Source organism: Salvelinus alpinus, chromosome 8, assembly GCF_045679555.1.
Source record: "Salvelinus alpinus chromosome 8, SLU_Salpinus.1, whole genome shotgun sequence".
NCBI lineage: Eukaryota > Metazoa > Chordata > Actinopteri > Salmoniformes > Salmonidae > Salvelinus > Salvelinus alpinus.
Genome location: NC_092093.1, coordinates 62,446,619 through 62,465,844, shown reverse-complemented (window position 1 = coordinate 62,465,844; position 19,226 = coordinate 62,446,619). Strand labels below are relative to the sequence as shown.

Genomic DNA, 19,226 nt, shown 5'->3' with positions numbered 1-19,226 from the left:
GTTGCATTATTTTCCAAAGAACGCAAAGAGCCCCGAATTAATTATTAATTTTATACCATGGCTATAGTTTAACATATTTGCCCCGAGAAATCTGTTCATTTGCAGGTAAAAATGTGTTCAACATCCACTGAAATAGGTAGCAAGTTTACTAGATAGCTACAGTAGTTGCCTTGGTAACAAACAGACTTGCTAGTTTAGCTAACCAAACCATCAGCTCTAGCTTGGTATTATGAAAATCTACTTCAACAATACCAATAATGTTTTCAATTCGACTTTTGCTTTTAAAAGCAGCTCAAACATAGAACATGTAAGAATGAACTACAGCCACTGAATTCTAGCGTGCGTTATAGGGAAATAATGCACGCTCTAGAATGCCCTTCAGGTCAATCAGAAACGAGAATTCAACAATGCCACGGTATAAGTGAGGGATAATCAATGAGGGGCTATGCATTCAATGGAAAATAATGAACAACGTTGAAGTTGACCGTCCCACGGAGTTGCATTATTTTCCAGAGAACGCATAGAGCCCCGAGTCCCTTTTATACCATGGCTATGTGTTCAACATCCACTGAAGTAGCTAGCAAGTTTACTAGACACACTATATAGACAAAAGTATGTGGACAGCCCTTCAAATGAGTGGATTCGGCAATTTCAGCCACACCCGTTGCTGACAGGTGTATAAAATCGAGCACACCGCCATGCAATCTCCATAGACAAACATTTGCAGTAGAATGGCCTTACTGAAGAGCTCAGTGACTTACAACGTGGCATCGTCATAGATGCCACCTTTCTAACAAGTCAGTTAGTCAAATTTCTGCCCTGCTGGAGCTGCCCCGGTCAACTGTAAGTGGAAATATCTAAGAGCAACAACTCCTCAGCCGCGAAGTGGTAGTTCACACAAGCTAACAGAACGGGACCGCCGAGTGCTGAAGCACGTAGCATGAAAAATTGTCTGTCCTCACTAACGTGTTCCAAACTGCCTCTGAAAGCAACGTCAGTACAATAACTGTTCGTCGGGAGCTTAATGAAATGGGTTTCCATGGCCGAGCAGCCAGACAAGCCTAAGATCACCATGCACAATGCCAAGCGTCGGCTGGACTGGTGTAAAGCTCGCCGCCATTAGACTCTGAAGCAGTGGAAACACGTTCTGTGGAGTGATGAATCACGCTTCACCGTCTTTGGGATGAAATGCAAGGCCGACTGCGAGCCAGTCCTAATTGCCCAACATCAGTGCCCAACCTCAATAATGCTCTTGTGGCTGAATGGAAGCAAGTCCCAGCAACAATGTTTCAACATCTAGTGGAAAGCCTTCCCAGAAGAGTGGAGGTTGTTACAGCAGCAAAGGGGGGACCAACTCCATATGCCCATGATTTTGGAATGAGATGTTCGACAAGCAGGTGTCCACATACTTTTGGTCATGTAGTTTAGCTACAGTAGTTGCCTAGGTAACCAAACAGACTTGCTAGTGTAGCTAACCAATCCATCAGGCCAAGCACGACTCCAGAGCCATCATTAAGTTTGCTGATGACACAACGGTGGTAGGCCTGATCACCGACAACAATAAGACAGCCTATAAGGAGGAGGTCAGAGACCTTGCAGTGTGGTGCCAGGACAACACCCTCTCTCTCTCAACGTCAGCAATACAAAGGAGCTGATCGTGGACTACAGGAAAAGGAGGGCCGAACACACCCTCATTCACATCGATGGGGCTGTAGTGGAGCAGGTTGAGAGCTTCAAGTTCCTTGGTGTCAACATCACCAACAAACTATCATGGTCCAAACACACCAAGAAAGTTGTGAAGAGGGCACGACAACACCTTTTCCCCCTCAGGAGACTGAAAAGACTTGACATGGGTCCCCAGATCCTCAAAAAGTTCTACAGCTGCACCATCAAGAGCATCCTGTCCGGTTGCATTACCGGCTGGTATGACAACTGCTCGGCATCCGACCACAAGACGGTGCAGAGGGTAGTGCGTACAGCCCAGTACATCACTGGGGCCAAGCTTCCTGCCATCCAGGACCTATATACTAGACGGTATCAGAGGAAGGACCATAAAATTGTCAAAGACTCCAGTCACCCAAGTCATAGACAGTTCACTCTGCTACCGCACGACAAGTGGTACCGGAGTGCCAAAGTCTAGGTCCAAAAGGCTCCTTAACAGCTTCTACCCCCAAGCCATAAGACTTCTGAACAATTAATCAAATGGCACTTGGACTATTTACATTGACCCCCCCCACCCCTTTGTTTTTACACTGCTGCTACTCGCTGTTTATTATCTATGCATAGTCACGTTACCCCTACCTACATGTACACATTACCTTGAATAACCTGTACCCCCACACATTGACTCAGTACCGGTACCCCCTGTATATAGCCTCATTATTATAATTTTATTGGGTTCCTTTTTTTTTACTGAAGTTTATTTACTAAATATTTTCTTAACTCTATTTTCTTGAAACTGCATTGTTGGTTAAGGGCTTGTTCGGTACATGTGACAAATAACATTTCATAAATTTGAACTTGCTATTATGAAAATCGAATTCAACAATGCCAATAATGTTTTCATTTCGACTTTTGCTTTTAAAAGCAGCTCAAACATGTAAGAATGAACTACAGACATGGAATTCTAACGTGCGTTATAGGGAAATAATGTACGCTCCAGAATGCCCTTTAAGCCAATCAGAAATTAGACTTCAACAATGCCATGGTAGAAACAGATAACACAATTCTATATTCTAAATAATCACCATGTAGGCAAGAATAGAATCTAACAGCAGAACACACAATATCCAAAAAAACACTTCCTTGCAGACCAAACAACCGCAGATGCCAACCTTAATGATCTGTAGCTGCACCCCCTCATCTGTCTGTGGTCCCTGGAAGCAGCCACAGATGGTCTCGATGATCCTGTCGATGAGCTTCTTGCCAGGGGCCGTGCTGTCTGGAGCGCTGCCGGTCAGGTGGCCGTACGCTATCAGCTTCTACAGGAAAAACACCAAACACACAAAACAACACAGTCAGATAGACACTAATCTCCCGTGGGAAGATTCTGCGTGGAGACCGAAGAATCTGTCAGGACTGAATGGGATGTGTGAGATAACGAGCTGCATTAGTTCTGGCCTTTGCGTTTTCGTCACTGGTCATTTGGAAGTATCAAGATTGGGCGAAGGCTTTGGCTAAGTTTTCTTTAGCGAAAGTGGAGCTCTCAATTTCTCTCCATTTCTAACACATACAGTATAGACACAGTAGTTAATCACTGACCAAATAACGCAAGATTTTACTTCTGATTTAACAGAGATTAGATAAACACAACTTCTACATTTCATTCAGAAAACACCCCCCAAAACATCATGAACTGCACTGTGAATCAGTGTCACTGAACTTTGAGTCTGTCTATGTAAATACAACATTTATTTATTTCAGGTCAACATCAAATTCCAGTTAGATATTGCACAGAAACTTAAATAACTTTAGATGACTCCAAGCTGTGTGTATGATTTAATATCAATATAGTCCTTAACCAAATTACCATATTTGTTTTGACATGTCATTACGGTGATGGTAAGAAACATGCAGCCTGGACAGTTTTAGACACACAAGGTTCACGTGCTGACCTCCTCTACTACTGACCTGTAAACAGTCTAGTGATGTGATGACGATGCGGGGACATTTGGACTGACATGCCAACTCAAACGGCAGGAAGTACTTGTCGGCCTCTACGAAGTTGGTCTTTGATTTGATTGGCGGAAGAGTGCTGGAATCTGATTTCCTGTCTGGAGGAGGACTGGAGAGACAACAAAAAAAAGAAAATCGAGCTCAAAGTACATATAAATATTGTTACTTTTATTTATTATTTTTTGTTGTATTTTTCTTAAAACTACATTGTTGGTTAAGGCTTGTAAGTAAGCATTTCACTGTAAGGTTGTATTCGGCACATGTGACAAATACAATTTGATTTGCTATTCTGCCATCTACACAAAGCATGATAAAAACACATTTTAAGCAGTATTATTCTGGCAATCACACACTACTAACATACTGTAGCAGGCACAAAAGAACCGTCTGAAACTAGATCCCCTACATACTGGTCTTGACGAGAAGAAAAATAACTATTGGGGGAGGTTCTGTTCTGCACTGTTCAACCAATCCAGTAAATGTGGAGGAGGAGTTAAGATGCACTGTCGCCTTGTTAACGTCCAAAAGGGGAAACCGTGTCACATGCGCTCTTTCCATTTCCTCTGAAAACCGGAACATCCAGTTGTTGGGGACTCGGCAGAAGGTAACACACTACTGACAGTGTACTATTTATGTCTTTATGCATGTTCTTTATGCAGCTCAATTAGATACACTGTAAGCAGCCAACTCTTATAAAGAAAGGTGCCTGCAATTAATCTACCACTCATCTATTTTAGGAGAAGAGATCCATGATGTCATACACCTGATAATAATGTTCTCTGCTCTGTCGAGTGTGTCTTTATACCTTCAAAAGCCTTTGTGGCCAAAATCACATCCTTGTTACTGTTGCTAAGGAATAAAACCAAGGATAAAGCCATATTTGTGAGTGTTGTTTGTCTTTATGGATCGTAAATCTAAACCAGGGGTTCTCAGTTGTACGCTAAAACATTATAGATCTAAACCAGGGGTCCTTAGCTGTACGCTAAAACATTATCCATCAGAACAACCACACCCAAACTGCACTGAGCTCTGAGCCAAGGACGGAGGGAGAGAAGGAGGAAGAGCGAGGGAGAGAGAGAGTGAGAGAGAGAGGAAGAGAGAGAGAGAGGAAGAGGGGTGAAGGGCTGTGTTGTTTGTGTCTTGGCAGAGAGAAAGGATGACTTCAGCTTCTTTAGTGATGACCTCGCAGAGTGCAGTGGGACACGGGATAGAGAGGGAGAGAGAAAGAGAGGGACAGAGAGAGAAAGAGAGAGACAGACAGACAGACAGAGAGGGGAAAAGGAGAAGAGGAAGCATACAGAATTTTGAGAGGCGATGTGGCCATTTCAAATATAATATGGTCTCCCGTCGTGTCCATTCATCCCATAATGTTATTTTGAATGGAAATGTCCATTCTACTTATGCTAATTCTATGAGTCACAGTTCCTCTCTGCTCAGCATGCGTTCTCCCCTCTAATAAGCAACATATAGGATTAGCCTGCTCATATTCATAATTGACATGAAATGGGGTTGAGCCATGCATCTATGGAGACTAGAGAATGCTAACACGTTGCTTCTGGTCTTACAATTTTTGACACTTTTTGGCTTACAAAAGATCCTTGCGAATAAGTGTTAAGTGGATGTTTTTTTCGTACTTTTCTGAAACCCGAAAGCCAGGGTAACTTTGCGAAAGGTTAGGTAAGGTGTCTGTATATAAAATGACTACATCCCTCACTCCTCCCCCACCTAAAGTCAACTTGGGAATGGCATTTGTGAGAAGAAGCTTAGACATGGGCTGTGTCTGAATACCCATACTTAGTAGGCCGTTTGAGTATGCCAAAAAATAAAGTTTAATAGTATGCAACATTTCAAAAATAGATCTATACTTTAAATGCCTGTATGTCATACTGATTTTAGTTTTGACAACAGCTGATCAATTAGAAATGTGGATGTGTTACCGAAATCAACGAATAACGAGATAAAATGCAATCCCGCATAACGCATTCTCAGTATGTGAAAATCTAATGTTTCATAGTATGTACATTTTCTAAAATCGTGTATGGTTTAAAAGCCAGGACTCATTTCGCCTCTTCATCTAGTAGAAATCGATGCACACTTTTCCACAATGCATTGAAGATGTGGTCTGCGCCTAGTTCTCTTCAAGTAGCCAAATAACAAAACTAGGCTACTTAATTGGGGAAGATGACGAATAGTGAAGTTTCTGCGGTGGTATTCAAATGTAAGTGAAGTCGTTTTTGTTCTCCTTAAAATGATCACGAGTATTGTATCGTGGGATACATCTTTGAAAACAGAACTCTTTAACATTTGTGAATGTGTCAGTACCAAGGACTCGGGATGTGGCTGTGTTAATGATGTCATGTTAATCAGGCCTTTTGATTTGAACATATGTATTCCTTTAGTTTTGTAGGCTAGGCTACCTAATTTAATTATTTAATTAATGGACCAAGCCTTAGCAGTCATTGTGATCTTGATCTCGTTCCCAATGATCAGTGCCTATGATGTTGCTGTCCAGCGTTCTGAATTTGCCATGCAACCAACTGTCCACGTTTCTTTCTGTGCAATAACCTTTTGATTTGAACATTTGTTTTGGTGTGTGTACTAGGCTATTTAATTATATTTATATATGTTACAGCACTTTGGTTTCACTAATAAATATGTTTAAATGGAAACAAATGATCAGTTTCTGTCCTCAGTATAGGATAGATGGGCTATATGGTCTACAGTATAGGTTGAATGTGCTAAATAGTATGTGACGATGAGTACATAGCAGAGGTGGGACCAAGTCACTATTCGAAGTCACAAGCAAGTTTCAAGGTCCAAGACGAGTCCCAAGTAGAATGCGTCAAGTCTTGAGTCAAGTCCAAGTCGTGCATTCTAAGAGCAAGTCAAGTCTCAAGTTAAGTTTAAAAAAAAATCTATACATGCAATGACTTGTTCAACTACAAATTGAGACCTTGGGACTATAAGGTTCTATCTAACATTTGTGTCAAATTAGTTAGTCACATATAATAGATCTTGGTTCTTTATATGTCCATAAAGTTATATTTTTGAAAAAGTACATTTTAAGTCAAAGAAATCAACAACTAGAAAGTTCTATCTGCAATCCAATCACAAGCTTGAACAAATACAGACGGACCAATCAGAACCCTTCTTTGCCAATAATGGCACGCAAGCAAAACAACACTGTCAGAAATCTTAAAGTAAATGTCACATCGTTGCTCAGTGATGGCAGTAATTTGTCTAATGACCATAATACATGTCTTAATGGATTTGCTGATGTGTTCCGACTCTATTTTGGTAAAATAGTGTTATTCTATAATTTATGTATTCCAATGGATAGTCTACTTAACTGAACATGTCTAATTCAAAAGTGTCAGATATAACTTTATTGCTGAACCCAGATTGACATTTCAGAGACATTAGGTTATATCTGCTATTGCACCCACCTAAACATGTTTTTTTTTTAATGTCTCAGGATTTTGATACTCTGTACTTCAGGTACCTTTAAGGTGAGGACCTTAAAAAGGATCTGCCCCCTTTTCCCCCAATTTTCGCCCAAATCTAACTGCCTGTAGCTCAGGACCTGAAGCAAGGATATGCATATTCTTGATACCATTTGAAAGGAAACACTTTGAAGTTTGTGGAAATGTGAAATGAATGTAGAAGAATATAGCACATCAAATCTGGTAAAAGATAATACAAAGAAAAAAGTATGTGCTTTTTTTGTACCATCATCTTTGAAATGCAAGAGGCCATAATGTATTATTTCAGCCCAGGCGCAATATAGATTTTGGCCAGTAGATGGCAGCAGTTTGTGGGCAACGTTTTATACTGATCCAATGAACCATTGCATTTCTGTTCAACATTTTGTATCAAGACTGCCCAAAAGTGCCTAATTGGTTTATTAATAACTTTTCAAGTTCATAACTGTGCACTCTGAAACAATAGCATGGTATTATTTCACTGTAATAGCTACTGTAAATTGGAGAGTGCAGTTAGATTAACAAGAATTTAAGCTTTCTGCCAATATCAGATATGTCTATGTCCTGGGAAATTTTCTTGTTACTTAAAACCTCATGCTAATCGCATTAGCCTACGTTAGCTCAACTGTCGTCCTGTGGGGGACCCACCGATCCTGTAGAGGTTAATGGATTAAGAAAAAATAATTCACTACAAAACAGTTCTGAGATCTGGGATGTGAAAACTGATGCTCAATATCTCAGAACCATGCTTAGTGCAGATAGAACCTTATAGTCCCAAGGTCACAAAGTTATTGTCTATTTATTGAGGCTACCAGACATCCATTTTCCTTATTTTGTCTATGACACAATTTGATTATGTAATAATTAATTGGATCAACAAATTCCAAATGCAAGCTTCATAACTCAATTATCAATTTCAAGAAATGTTGATATACCAAAAGACCATTAGGCCTATGCTAGTAATTGTTGCTTGATGCCCCGTTGCTGGTGAGCATGCAAAGTAAACTATTAATATTCTTGACCACCAAACAATCTTTTGAGCTGCATATTTATTTATGTCAATCTTCTCTCCCTACAATTTGACGTTTGCGCTGCACTGATTCTATAGCTGTACATCAGCAATCTGTTCGCTTGCCCAGTTGTTCTCTACATTTTTGACTCGTGACCCACAAAAAGGAGTGGTTCAAAGCTCTCGACCCCCGCGCACGCACTTTTCTGGAGTCCAGAGCAAGCAGGATCATATATTTTCTGTCTGTATTTTTCTTTCTCAAAAATATCGTAAATAATTTGCCAGAATATGTTACGTCTTCATCCCATAAGTATTGAAGGCGATGCTACAGCTATCTTTAGACATACCGTACCACCACTGAGGTATATACTTTTAACCCACCCAAACTTGGCCTATCTGAAATAGGAAAATGATCAATGAAATCACCAGCCTGTTGTTCTGGCAAAGATGAGTCCGTAGCAGATTGCTAAACTGAATTTTATATGGATAATATTAACCTAGGTAGGCTACTGCTTTTGCTAGGCAAAACCGGAGAAAAGTAAACAAGTGCTTTCTGGTCACTAATCTGGATACGTGCGCCCACATTTGCGAGCCCATGCTGATGACTGGTCATTGATCAACAGTCAACACAACTACATTGTTGGGCTCTGAAGCATAGATTACGATATTTGGTGCAATGACGTAGGCCTATGTTAGTAACCTGATCGAATAAACAAAGGTATAAATATAAAATACAAATGCTAGGTTATATCTAGCCTATAAAAATATGTGTGAATTTCTGTATTTTTCCCATGCAATTTCACACTTGCGACCCCCCCAAAACCTTCTCACTCCGCTACTGTAGGTTACCTGAAATGTGTGGACTGACAGTTTGTTGGTCGAATCTATCCCTGTTCTCTCCTCTCTGCACAGACCATACAAACACTTCACACCGCGTGGCCGCTGCTACTCTAACCTGGTGGTACCAGCGCGCACGACCCACGTGGAGTTCCAGGTCTCAGGCAGCCTCTGGAACTGCCGATCTGCGGCCAACAAGGCAGAGTTCATCTCAGCCTATGCGTCCCTCCAGTCCCTCGACTTCTTGGCACTGACGGAAACATGGATTACCAATGATAACACTGCTACTCCTACTGCTCTCTCCTCGTCTGCCCACGTGTTCTCGCACACCCCGAGAGCTTCTGGTCAGCGGGGTGGTGGCACTGGGATCCTCATCTCTCCCAAGTGGACATTTTCTCTTTCTCCCCTGACCCATCTGTCTATCGCCTCCTTTGAATTCCATGCTGTCACAGTTACCAGCCCTTTCAAGCTTAACATCCTTATCATTTATCGCCCTCCAGGTTCCCTTGGAGAGTTCATCAATGAGCTTGACGCCCTGATAAGTTCCTTTCCTGAGGATGGCTCACCTCTCACAGTTCTGGGTGACTTTAACCTCCCCACGTCTACCTTTGACTCATTCCTCTCTGCCTCCTTCTTTCCACTCCTCTCCTCTTTTGACCTCACCCTCTCACCTTCCCCCCCTACTCACAAGGCAGGCAATACGCTTGACCTCATCTTTACTAGATGCTGTTCTTCCACTAATCTCATTGCAACTCCCCTCCAAGTCTCCGACCACTACCTTGTATCCTTTTCCCTCTCGCTCTCATCCAACACTTCCCACACTGCCCCTACTCGGATGGTATCGCGCCGTCCCAACCTTCGCTCTCTCTCCCCCGCTACTCTCTCCTCTTCCATCCTATCATCTCTTCCCTCTGCTCAAACCTTCTCCAACCTATCTCCTGATTCTGCCTCCTCAACCCTCCTCTCCTCCCTTTCTGCATCCTTTGACTCTCTATGTCCCCTATCCTCCAGGCCGGCTCGGTCCTCCCCTCCTGCTCCGTGGCTCGACGACTCATTGCGAGCTCACAGAACAGGGCTCCGGGCAGCCGAGCGGAAATGGAGGAAAACTCGCCTCCCTGCGGACCTGGCATCCTTTCACTCCCTCCTCTCTACATTCTCCTCTTCTGTCTCTGCTGCTAAAGCCAATTTCTACCACTCTAAATTCCAAGCATCTGCCTCTAACCCTAGGAAGCTCTTTGCCACCTTCTCCTCCCTCCTGAATCCTCCTCCCCCTCCTCCCCCCTCCTCCCTCTCTGCGGATGACTTCGTCAACCATTTTGAAAAGAAGGTCGACGACATCCGATCCTCGTTTGCTAAGTCAAACGACACCGCTGGTTCTGCTCACACTGCCCTACCCTGTGCTTTGACCTCTTTCTCCCCTCTCTCTCCAGATGAAATCTCGCGTCTTGTGACGGCCGGCCGCCCAACAACCTGCCCGCTTGACCCTATCCCCTCCTCTCTTCTCCAGACCATTTCCGGAGACCTTCTCCCTTACCTCACCTCGCTCATCAACTCATCCTTGACCGCTGGCTACGTCCCTTCCGTCTTCAAGAGAGCGAGAGTTGCACCCCTTCTAAAAAAACCTACACTCGATCCCTCCGATGTCAATAACTACAGACCAGTATCCCTTCTTTCTTTTCTCTCCAAAACTCTTGAACGTGCCGTCCTTGGCCAGCTCTCCTGCTATCTCTCTCAGAATGACCTTCTTGATCCAAATCAGTCAGGTTTCAAGACTAGTCATTCAACTGAGACTGCTCTTCTCTGTGTCACGGAGGCGCTCCGCACTGCTAAAGCTAACTCTCTCTCCTCTGCTCTCATCCTTCTAGACCTATCGGCTGCCTTTGATACTGTGAACCATCAGATCCTCCTCTCCACCCTCTCCGAGCTGGGCATCTCCGGCAAGGTCCACGCTTGGATTGCGTCCTACCTGACAGGTCGCTCCTACCAGGTGGCGTGGCGAGAATCTGTCTCCGCACCACGTGCTCTCACCACTGGTGTCCCCCAGGGCTCTGTTCTAGGCCCTCTCCTATTCTCGCTATACACCAAGTCACTTGGCTCTGTCATATCCTCACATGGTCTCTCCTATCATTGCTATGCAGACGACACACAATTAATCTTCTCCTTTCCCCCCTCTGATAACCAGGTGGTGAATCGCATCTCTGCATGTCTGGCAGACATATCAGTGTGGATGACGGATCACCACCTCAAGCTGAACCTCGGCAAGACGGAGCTGCTCTTCCTCCCGGGGAAGGACTGCCCGTTCCATGATCTCGCCATCACGGTTGACAACTCCATTGTGTCCTCCTCCCAGAGTGCTAAGAACCTTGGCGTGATCCTGGACAACACCCTGTCGTTCTCAACTAACATCAAGGCGGTGACCCGTTCCTGTAGGTTCATGCTCTACAACATTCGCAGAGTACGACCCTGCCTCACGCAGGAAGCGGCGCAGGTCCTAATCCAGGCACTTGTCATCTCCCGTCTGGATTACTGCAACTCGCTGTTGGCTGGGCTCCCTGCCTGTGCCATTAAACCCCTACAACTCATCCAGAACGCCGCAGCCCGTCTGGTGTTCAACTTTCCCAAGTTCTCTCACGTCACCCCGCTCCTCCGCTCTCTCCACTGGCTTCCAGTTGAAGCTCGCATCCGCTACAAGACCATGGTGCTTGCCTACGGAGCTGTGAGGGGAACGGCACCTCCGTACCTTCAGGCTCTGATCAGGCCCTACACCCAAACAAGGGCACTGCGTTCATCCACCTCTGGCCTGCTCGCCTCCCTACCTCTGAGGAAGTACAGTTCCCGCTCAGCCCAGTCAAAACTGTTCGCTGCTCTGGCACCCCAATGGTGGAACAAACTCCCTCACGACGCCAGGTCAGCGGAGTCAATCACCACCTTCCGGAGACACCTGAAACCCCACCTCTTTAAGGAATACCTAGGATAGGATAAAGTAATCCTTCTAACCCCCCCCCCCCCTTAAAAGAGTTAGATGCACTATTGTAAAGTGGTTGTTCCACTGGATATCATAAGGTGAATGCACCAATTTGTAAGTCGCTCTGGATAAGAGCGTCTGCTAAATGACTTAAATGTAATGTAAATGAATCAAAGGGCCGAGTGTGCGCTTCACTAGCAACATTTTTTATTTTTTTTGCAAGTACGATACGGTCTCTGGTTGGGTGGAGAGTAGCCTAATCCACCGTGACTCTGTGCCACAAAATGAGTGACAAAACATTACAACATCTGGCCAGATATATTTCAATTCATCAGTCTCAAATCTTTATCGAGTCCTGAGTCTTGAGGCTCCAAGTCGAAGTCAAGTTTCAAGTTGTTTTATTTTCTATCAAGTCATCAAGAGTCAGACTCGAGTCCAAGTCATGTGACTCGAATCCACACCTCTGGTACATAGTATGCAGTACACTAATATGCATATTCAGACACGGCCAGTGTCTCTACCACCTCCCTCTACCCACCCCCTCAGCTCCCCTCACCGACCACGGGGGTCTCATTTGGGCAGAGCTAGCATAGCTGGCACATAGAACATTCTGATCCAGCCCTGATCATCCCGTCCTGCTGTGGGACTCTCGGGGGGGAGAGAGAAAGAGAGGGATGGAAATGGCGGGAGAAAGGATGAGGAGGAAAGGAGTGGCACTCATGGTACATTTCATTCCACTGACCCAGTTACCAGGCAGCAAAGCTCCACAAACACACACGCAAACTCTCCCTCTCCCAGGAGAAATACAGCCTACTTTTTGAGTGTATGTACTGACATGTATGTGTAACTGTTAGATACAGACACAAACACACACTACATGTTAATGTATCCTAATAAATGTTAATCGTAGTATTTTGTCTGTAATGTCTTTTTCGTTGTGTGTCAGACCCTTGTAACACTAGCTGTCGCCATTGGCGTCGGCTAATGGGTATCCTAATAAAATAAAACTCTCCCCCTCCCTCCCAGGCTAGAGCCAGGCACTAGGCAGGGGTCCATTAATGACAGGGAAAAGGGCTTTTAGAAGTAGACCCGGCTAAGAGACAAACAAAAACACACTGGAGGTCACACACACACAGACACACCTTTTATACTAAACTCAAAGGCAAGCGAAAGGAAACAAGAAAATCACCTAAATTAACCAGGATGTATTTATTTTTCTTTTGTAAGATTCTATTTCTGATTTTTTTTAAACAATACAAAACATTCACCTACAAACAACAGCATACAGACACAAACATCCACATCATCATCCCTGCTCAGACCCACCTGCTCACACCTCCATTTCCAGCGCCTGCATCGCTCTCCGCCACATGGCCTCAAACTGCACCATTTTGTTTCTCTCTGTCGCCCACACACTTTCAACATTTAGATAACAAAGCATTTTACCTTCCCATTGTGTTAACTAGGATATCGAGGATTGGTTGATTTCCAGTTTTTCAGTATACGTTTTGTTCAAGATGATTGACTAGAAATGTATCGTCCAACCCATCAGGTATCTCACTGCACCCTCAGATGCCATGTCTTGAAATATGCAGACAGACGGATTAAAAGTACATTTACATGGTAACACTTCTGACAGCCGACTTTCTAATTCTGGCCATACCTTTCGGACTTTATAGCATTCCCAGGAGGCATGGATTATTGAGTGATTGTTAGTTTTACACTTAAGACATGAGTCTGCCGTTGTACTGTAGAATTTGTGAATTTTGGCTCTTGTATAATAAATTCTATATATTAGTTTACACTGGATTAAGCGTACATTTTTGTTAACTGTAGTTCCATTAGTTATGTTCCAACATTCCCTCCACCAGTTATCCCCCCCCTAAGAGATTGTCAGCTGAATAGGATCTCTCAAATCCAAACACTTCTTGATATGAACTGTTTAAGTTGAATGTATTTGAAAATATCTACAATTGCTTTGTAAAATTCGGTAATGGAAATGCATGTATTTCCTATTACTAAGTCATTTATGGTTTCTATGCCTTTAGTTTTCCATGTGGACAATGTATCGGTGAATTCTGAAAAGCTATCCAAGGATTGTTCAAAAGGGTTGTGTTTTTAGGGAGTGATATTGTTTCTTGTAGAATATGTTTTATTTTCTTCCATATTGTTATAGTGTTCTGAACTATGAAGTTGTTCGTTCTTAGCTTTATCCTTAAAAAATAAACATGTACAAAGATTTTGGGGGATGAGAATGCGCATCTTCAATATGTACCTATTGTTCCTCTTTAGTACATTTAACTATATGTCACAAGTAAAATCCCTGGGTAGCGAGTTGATACAATTTCAAGTCTGGAAGATTAAAACCACCCTCTGATTTAGGAAGATGTAAAACTTTCCTTTGTATTCTATAAGTTAACTTTTCCCATATAAAGTCTGCTATGATCAAGTATACTTTTTTAATGAATGTCTTCGGTGGGGTAATTGGTATTACCGAGAATAAATATACAATCTTTTGGAGCCATGCCATTCTGAAGATATTTATTCGACCTGTAAGATTTATGGGAAGGTTGTTCCATTATTAGATCTGCTTTCATATTGTTGATTACTCATACAGTTATCTTTATACATCCTAAGTATTTAATATTTTTTGTGGTCCACTTAAAGGATTGCTGTAGATCTCCTATTGCCATTATTTCGTTTTTTTCCACGTTCATTTTATATCCTGAGATTTTTAAGTATTCTGAAAATATTTTTAGCAAGGGAGGCATTGAGTTTTCAATATTGATCAGGTATATCAGGAGATCATCTGCAAATAAGTTGAATAAACATTCATGTTTACCAATACTAACACCTGTTACATTTGGGTCCTGTCTAATTATGTCTGTAAGAAGTTCAATTGCCAGTGCAAACAGGAGGGGGGAGAGAAGACATCTATGGCTTGTGCCCCTTTCTAAAGCAATTATTATTTGTGTATATTTTTGGTTTAGGATATTTTAGGATAATACTATTTTTATTAAATGTATTATTTCAGCTGGAAAGTTGAAAGATTCCAAAGTTTTTAATTGAAAAGGCCATTCACAACAGCCATTATAGATACATCTTATTTTTGTTGCGTATTGTATTAAACTGAATCATGTTTTTGTATTTGTTTGTAAGTGTCTATTTTGAATAAACCTTGCTTGATTGGTATGTATTAAGTCTGGTAAGACTTCTGCCATTCTGTTGCTTATGAGCTTTGTTATTATATTATTGTCACAATTTATTAAACTTATGGGTCTTTAATCTCCAGATCGTTTAAAATATTCACACGGATATATCAGGATATATTTCTGTGAAACTGAATTAAAATCAACTTACCTTAATTTTTCAGACTCTTCCTTTATTTCCTCTGAAAAAAAAGAGAAAGAGAGGGAGGGAGAAACCGTTAGAAACATTGAAGTAACAGCCAAGGATGAGAGTCAATTCTGCAGTATTTTACTAAACTAATGACACCATTGGGAATAGCAGATAGCAGGGCCAGGCAGCGGTAAGGAGCCTGCATCTATCGAATCTAGCTTCCCTCTCGTCTCGTATTCACTCTGCTCTGCAGCAGTGGTTGTTAGCGGCAAATCATGGGTTTAATTCACACACTGATATACAGGTGGCATCAAATCATGGGTTTAATTCACACACTGATATACAGGTGGCATCAAATCATGGGTTTAATTCACACACTGATATACAGGTGGCATCAAATCATGGGTTTAATTCACACACTGATATACAGGTGGCATCAAATCATGGGTTTAATTCACACACTGATATACAGGTGGCATCAAATCATGGGTTTAATTCACACACTGATATACAGGTGGCATCAAATCATGGGTTTAATTCACACACTGATATACAGGTGGCATCAAATCATGGGTTTAATTCACACACTGATATACAGGTGGCATCAAATCATGGGTTTAATTCACACACTGATATACAGGTGGCATCAAATCATGGGTTTAATTCACACACTGATATACAGGTGGCATCAAAGCATGGGTTTAATTCACACACTGATATACAGGTGGCATCAAAGCATGGGTTTAATTCACACACTGATATACAGGTGGCATCAAATCATGGGTTTAATTCACACACTGATATACAGGTGGCATCAAATCATGGGTTTAATTCACACACTGATATACAGGTGGCATCAAATCATGGGTTTAATTCACACACTGATATACAGGTGGCATCAAATCATGGGTTTAATTCACACACTGATATACAGGTGGCATCAAATCATGGGTTTAATTCACACACTGATATACAGGTGGCATCAAATCATGGGTTTAATTCACACACTGATATACAGGTGGCATCAAAGCATGGGTTTAATTCACACACTGATATACAGGTGGCATCAAAGCATGGGTTTAATTCACACACTGATATACAGGTGGCATCAAATCATGGGTTTAATTCACACACTGATATACAGGTGGCATCAAATCATGGGTTTAATTCACACACTGATATACAGGTGGCATCAAATCATGGGTTTAATTCACACACTGATATACAGGTGGCATCAAATCATGGGTTTAATTCACACACTGATATACAGGTGGCATCAAATCATGGGTTTAATTCACACACTGATATACAGGTGGCATCAAATCATGGGTTTAATTCACACACTGATATACAGGTGGCATCAAAGCATGGGTTTAATTCACACACTGATATACAGGTGGCATCAAATCATGGGTTTAATTCACACACTGATATACAGGTGGCATCAAATCATGGGTTTAATTCACACACTGATATACAGGTGGCATCAAATCATGGGTTTAATTCACACACTGATATACAGGTGGCATCAAATCATGGGTTTAATTCACACACTGATATACAGGTGGCATCAAAGCATGGGTTTAATTCACACACTGATATACAGGTGGCATCAAAGCATGGGTTTAATTCACATACTGATATACAGGTGGCATCAAAGCATGAGAATTAGCTCTCTCAACACTGACTCAAGGGGAGGAAACGTGTGCGGGTGTGCATGCGTGCGACAACACGTGTGTGACGTGTGTGTGCCAATTTTCACAGCAGTTTAGGAAGTGTATTAAAACACATAGCAACACTCCAAAGAACACTGCCCTCTTGTTATTAAAAAGCCCATTCAAATAGTGACAGCTTAATGGTTTATATTACAAAATCTACTTGAGAGTCAAGCTAGCGCACAACACTGGTTTCCCTTTTCCTTTCAGGGCCACTTTACAGTCTAGTAGGAATAGAATAAATCACCAGTCCATCACAGGCAGTCATTGAATAATTTGTAATATTTCCTCTTGAAAGCTCTTTGTACTCCAGATACAGTTACATACCAAATAAAGGGGGCAGTTATGAACAAGTAGTATAGACTAGAGGATGGCTGTCTGAAACCGTGTTGTGTCCTTGTAGAACAGATCTGACAACTGATCTGAAGACATATTAGCATGTCAAGCTTTCATCCCATTCTACACCAGTCTGTCTGTGTAGAGGGCCGCTCCCTTGATATGTCTGGTCTGTGTTTGTCTTTCTCTCCCACTGCTATTTGTCTCTATGACTGGCTACTCTGTGTGTGTGTGTGTGTGTGTGTGTGTGTGTGTGTGTGTGTGTGTGTGTGTGTGTGTGTGTGTGTGTGTGTGTGTGTGTGTGTGTGTGTGTGTGTGTGTGTGTGTGTGTGTGTGTGTGTGTGTGTGTGTGTGTGTGTGTGTGTGTGTGTGTGTGTGTGTGTGCCTATGTGTGTATCTGCAGGGGCTGTAAAGCGCCAGTGAGGTAGTTTTAGTCTACAGGGGCTGTAAAGCTTCAGTGAGGTAGTTTTATTTTACAGGGGCTGTAAAGCTCCAGTGAGGTAGTTTTATTCTACAGGGGCTGTAAAGCTCCAGTGAGGTAGTTTTAGTCTACAGGGGCTGTAAAGCTTCAGTGAGGTAGTTTTATTTTACAGGGGCTGTAAAGCTCCAGTGAGGTAGTTTTATTCTACAGGGGCTGTAAAGCTTCAGTGAGGTAGTTTTATTCTACAGGGGCTGTAAAGCTTCAGTGAGGTCGTTTTATTTTACAGGGGCTGTAAAGCTCCAGTGAGGTAGTTTTATTCTACAGGGGCTGTAAAGCTCCAGTGAGGTAGTTTTAGTCTACAGGGGCTGTAAAGCTTCAGTGAGGTAGTTTTATTTTACAGGGGCTGTAAAGCTCCAGTGAGGTAGTTTTATTCTACAGGGGCTGTAAAGCTCCAGTGAGGTCGTTTTATTCTACAGGGGCTGTAAAGCTCCAGTGAGGTAGTTTTATTCTACAGGGGCTTTACAGCTCCAGTGAGGTAGTTTTATTCTACAGGGGCTGTAAAGCTCCAGTGAGGAAGTTTTAGTATGACAGAGGCAGTGATTAAGCAGGGAACAAGAAGGCAGTGTGGACTAATGCCTTACCCTGGGAGGAGAGTCAACAGTGATAAGAGACACAGCAGAGCAATAACCTTCAGACACAGAGAGGGAGGAGAAAGAGAGACAGAGAAGAGGGAGAACGAGAGAGGGAGACATCAATGGAGTTAAGAAAGAAGAAGGAACCAGATAGAGGGAGAGAGTTGAGGAGGAAAAGCGAGTGGGGGGGGGGGGGGGGGGAGAGGATGAGAAATGAGAGATTTAGATTTTATTTTACTAGGGTGACAACTAGTCTTACTGGGGTCCGACACAAAACGAAAAATACATTACAGACAAGACTACAATTTACACACATTAACATGTAGTGTAGGGTGTCTGTGTGTGTGTGCGCATCTAAAAGTTACACATACAGTGTATTCGGAAAGTATTCAGAACCCTTGACTTTTTCCACATTTTGTTACGTTACAGCCTTATTCTAAAATGGATTAAATTGTTTTTTCCCCCCACATCAATCTACACAATACCCCATAATGACAAAGCAAAAAAAAAATGTTTTTTTTGCAAATGTATTAAAAATGTAAAACTGAAATACCTTTTTTACATAAGTATTCAGACCCTTTGCTCCAGATTCCTCTGTGGAGATGGGAGAATCTTTAGTTTATCTATTAAATATTTCCTTAACTCTATTTCTTGAACTGCATTGTTGGTTAAGGGCTTGTAAGTAAGCATTTCACAGTAAGGTCTACACCTGTTGTATTCAGCGCGTGTGGCAAATAACATTTGATTTGATCTTTACAACTATTGGAGAAGCTTCCATTAAAGAAAACCCTCTGTGTTTGATCAATAACTCTGAA

The 19,226-nt window shown here is 42.3% G+C and overlaps 1 protein-coding gene and 1 long non-coding RNA gene across 10 annotated transcripts in view; one reads left to right on the top strand and one right to left on the bottom strand.

The window, feature by feature from the left end:
* Positions 1-19,226, bottom strand: part of LOC139583408 (brefeldin A-inhibited guanine nucleotide-exchange protein 1-like) — a 115,435-nt gene that overhangs the window by 54,570 nt on the left and 41,639 nt on the right. For all 9 annotated transcript variants that reach the window (XM_071414465.1, XM_071414471.1, XM_071414470.1 and 6 more), the window contains exons 2-4: positions 15,329-15,359; positions 3,631-3,784; positions 2,835-2,981 (exon numbers count right to left, since the gene is read on the bottom strand). In XM_071414465.1, the coding sequence (XP_071270566.1) occupies positions 2,835-2,981; positions 3,631-3,784; positions 15,329-15,359 (332 nt within the window). The remainder of the gene's footprint in view (positions 1-2,834; positions 2,982-3,630; positions 3,785-15,328; positions 15,360-19,226) is intronic.
* On the top strand, positions 3,810-4,554 carry LOC139583410 (uncharacterized). The gene is made up of 2 exons (XR_011676552.1): positions 3,810-4,279; positions 4,413-4,554. It is a non-coding gene; the product is annotated as an uncharacterized lncRNA (long non-coding RNA).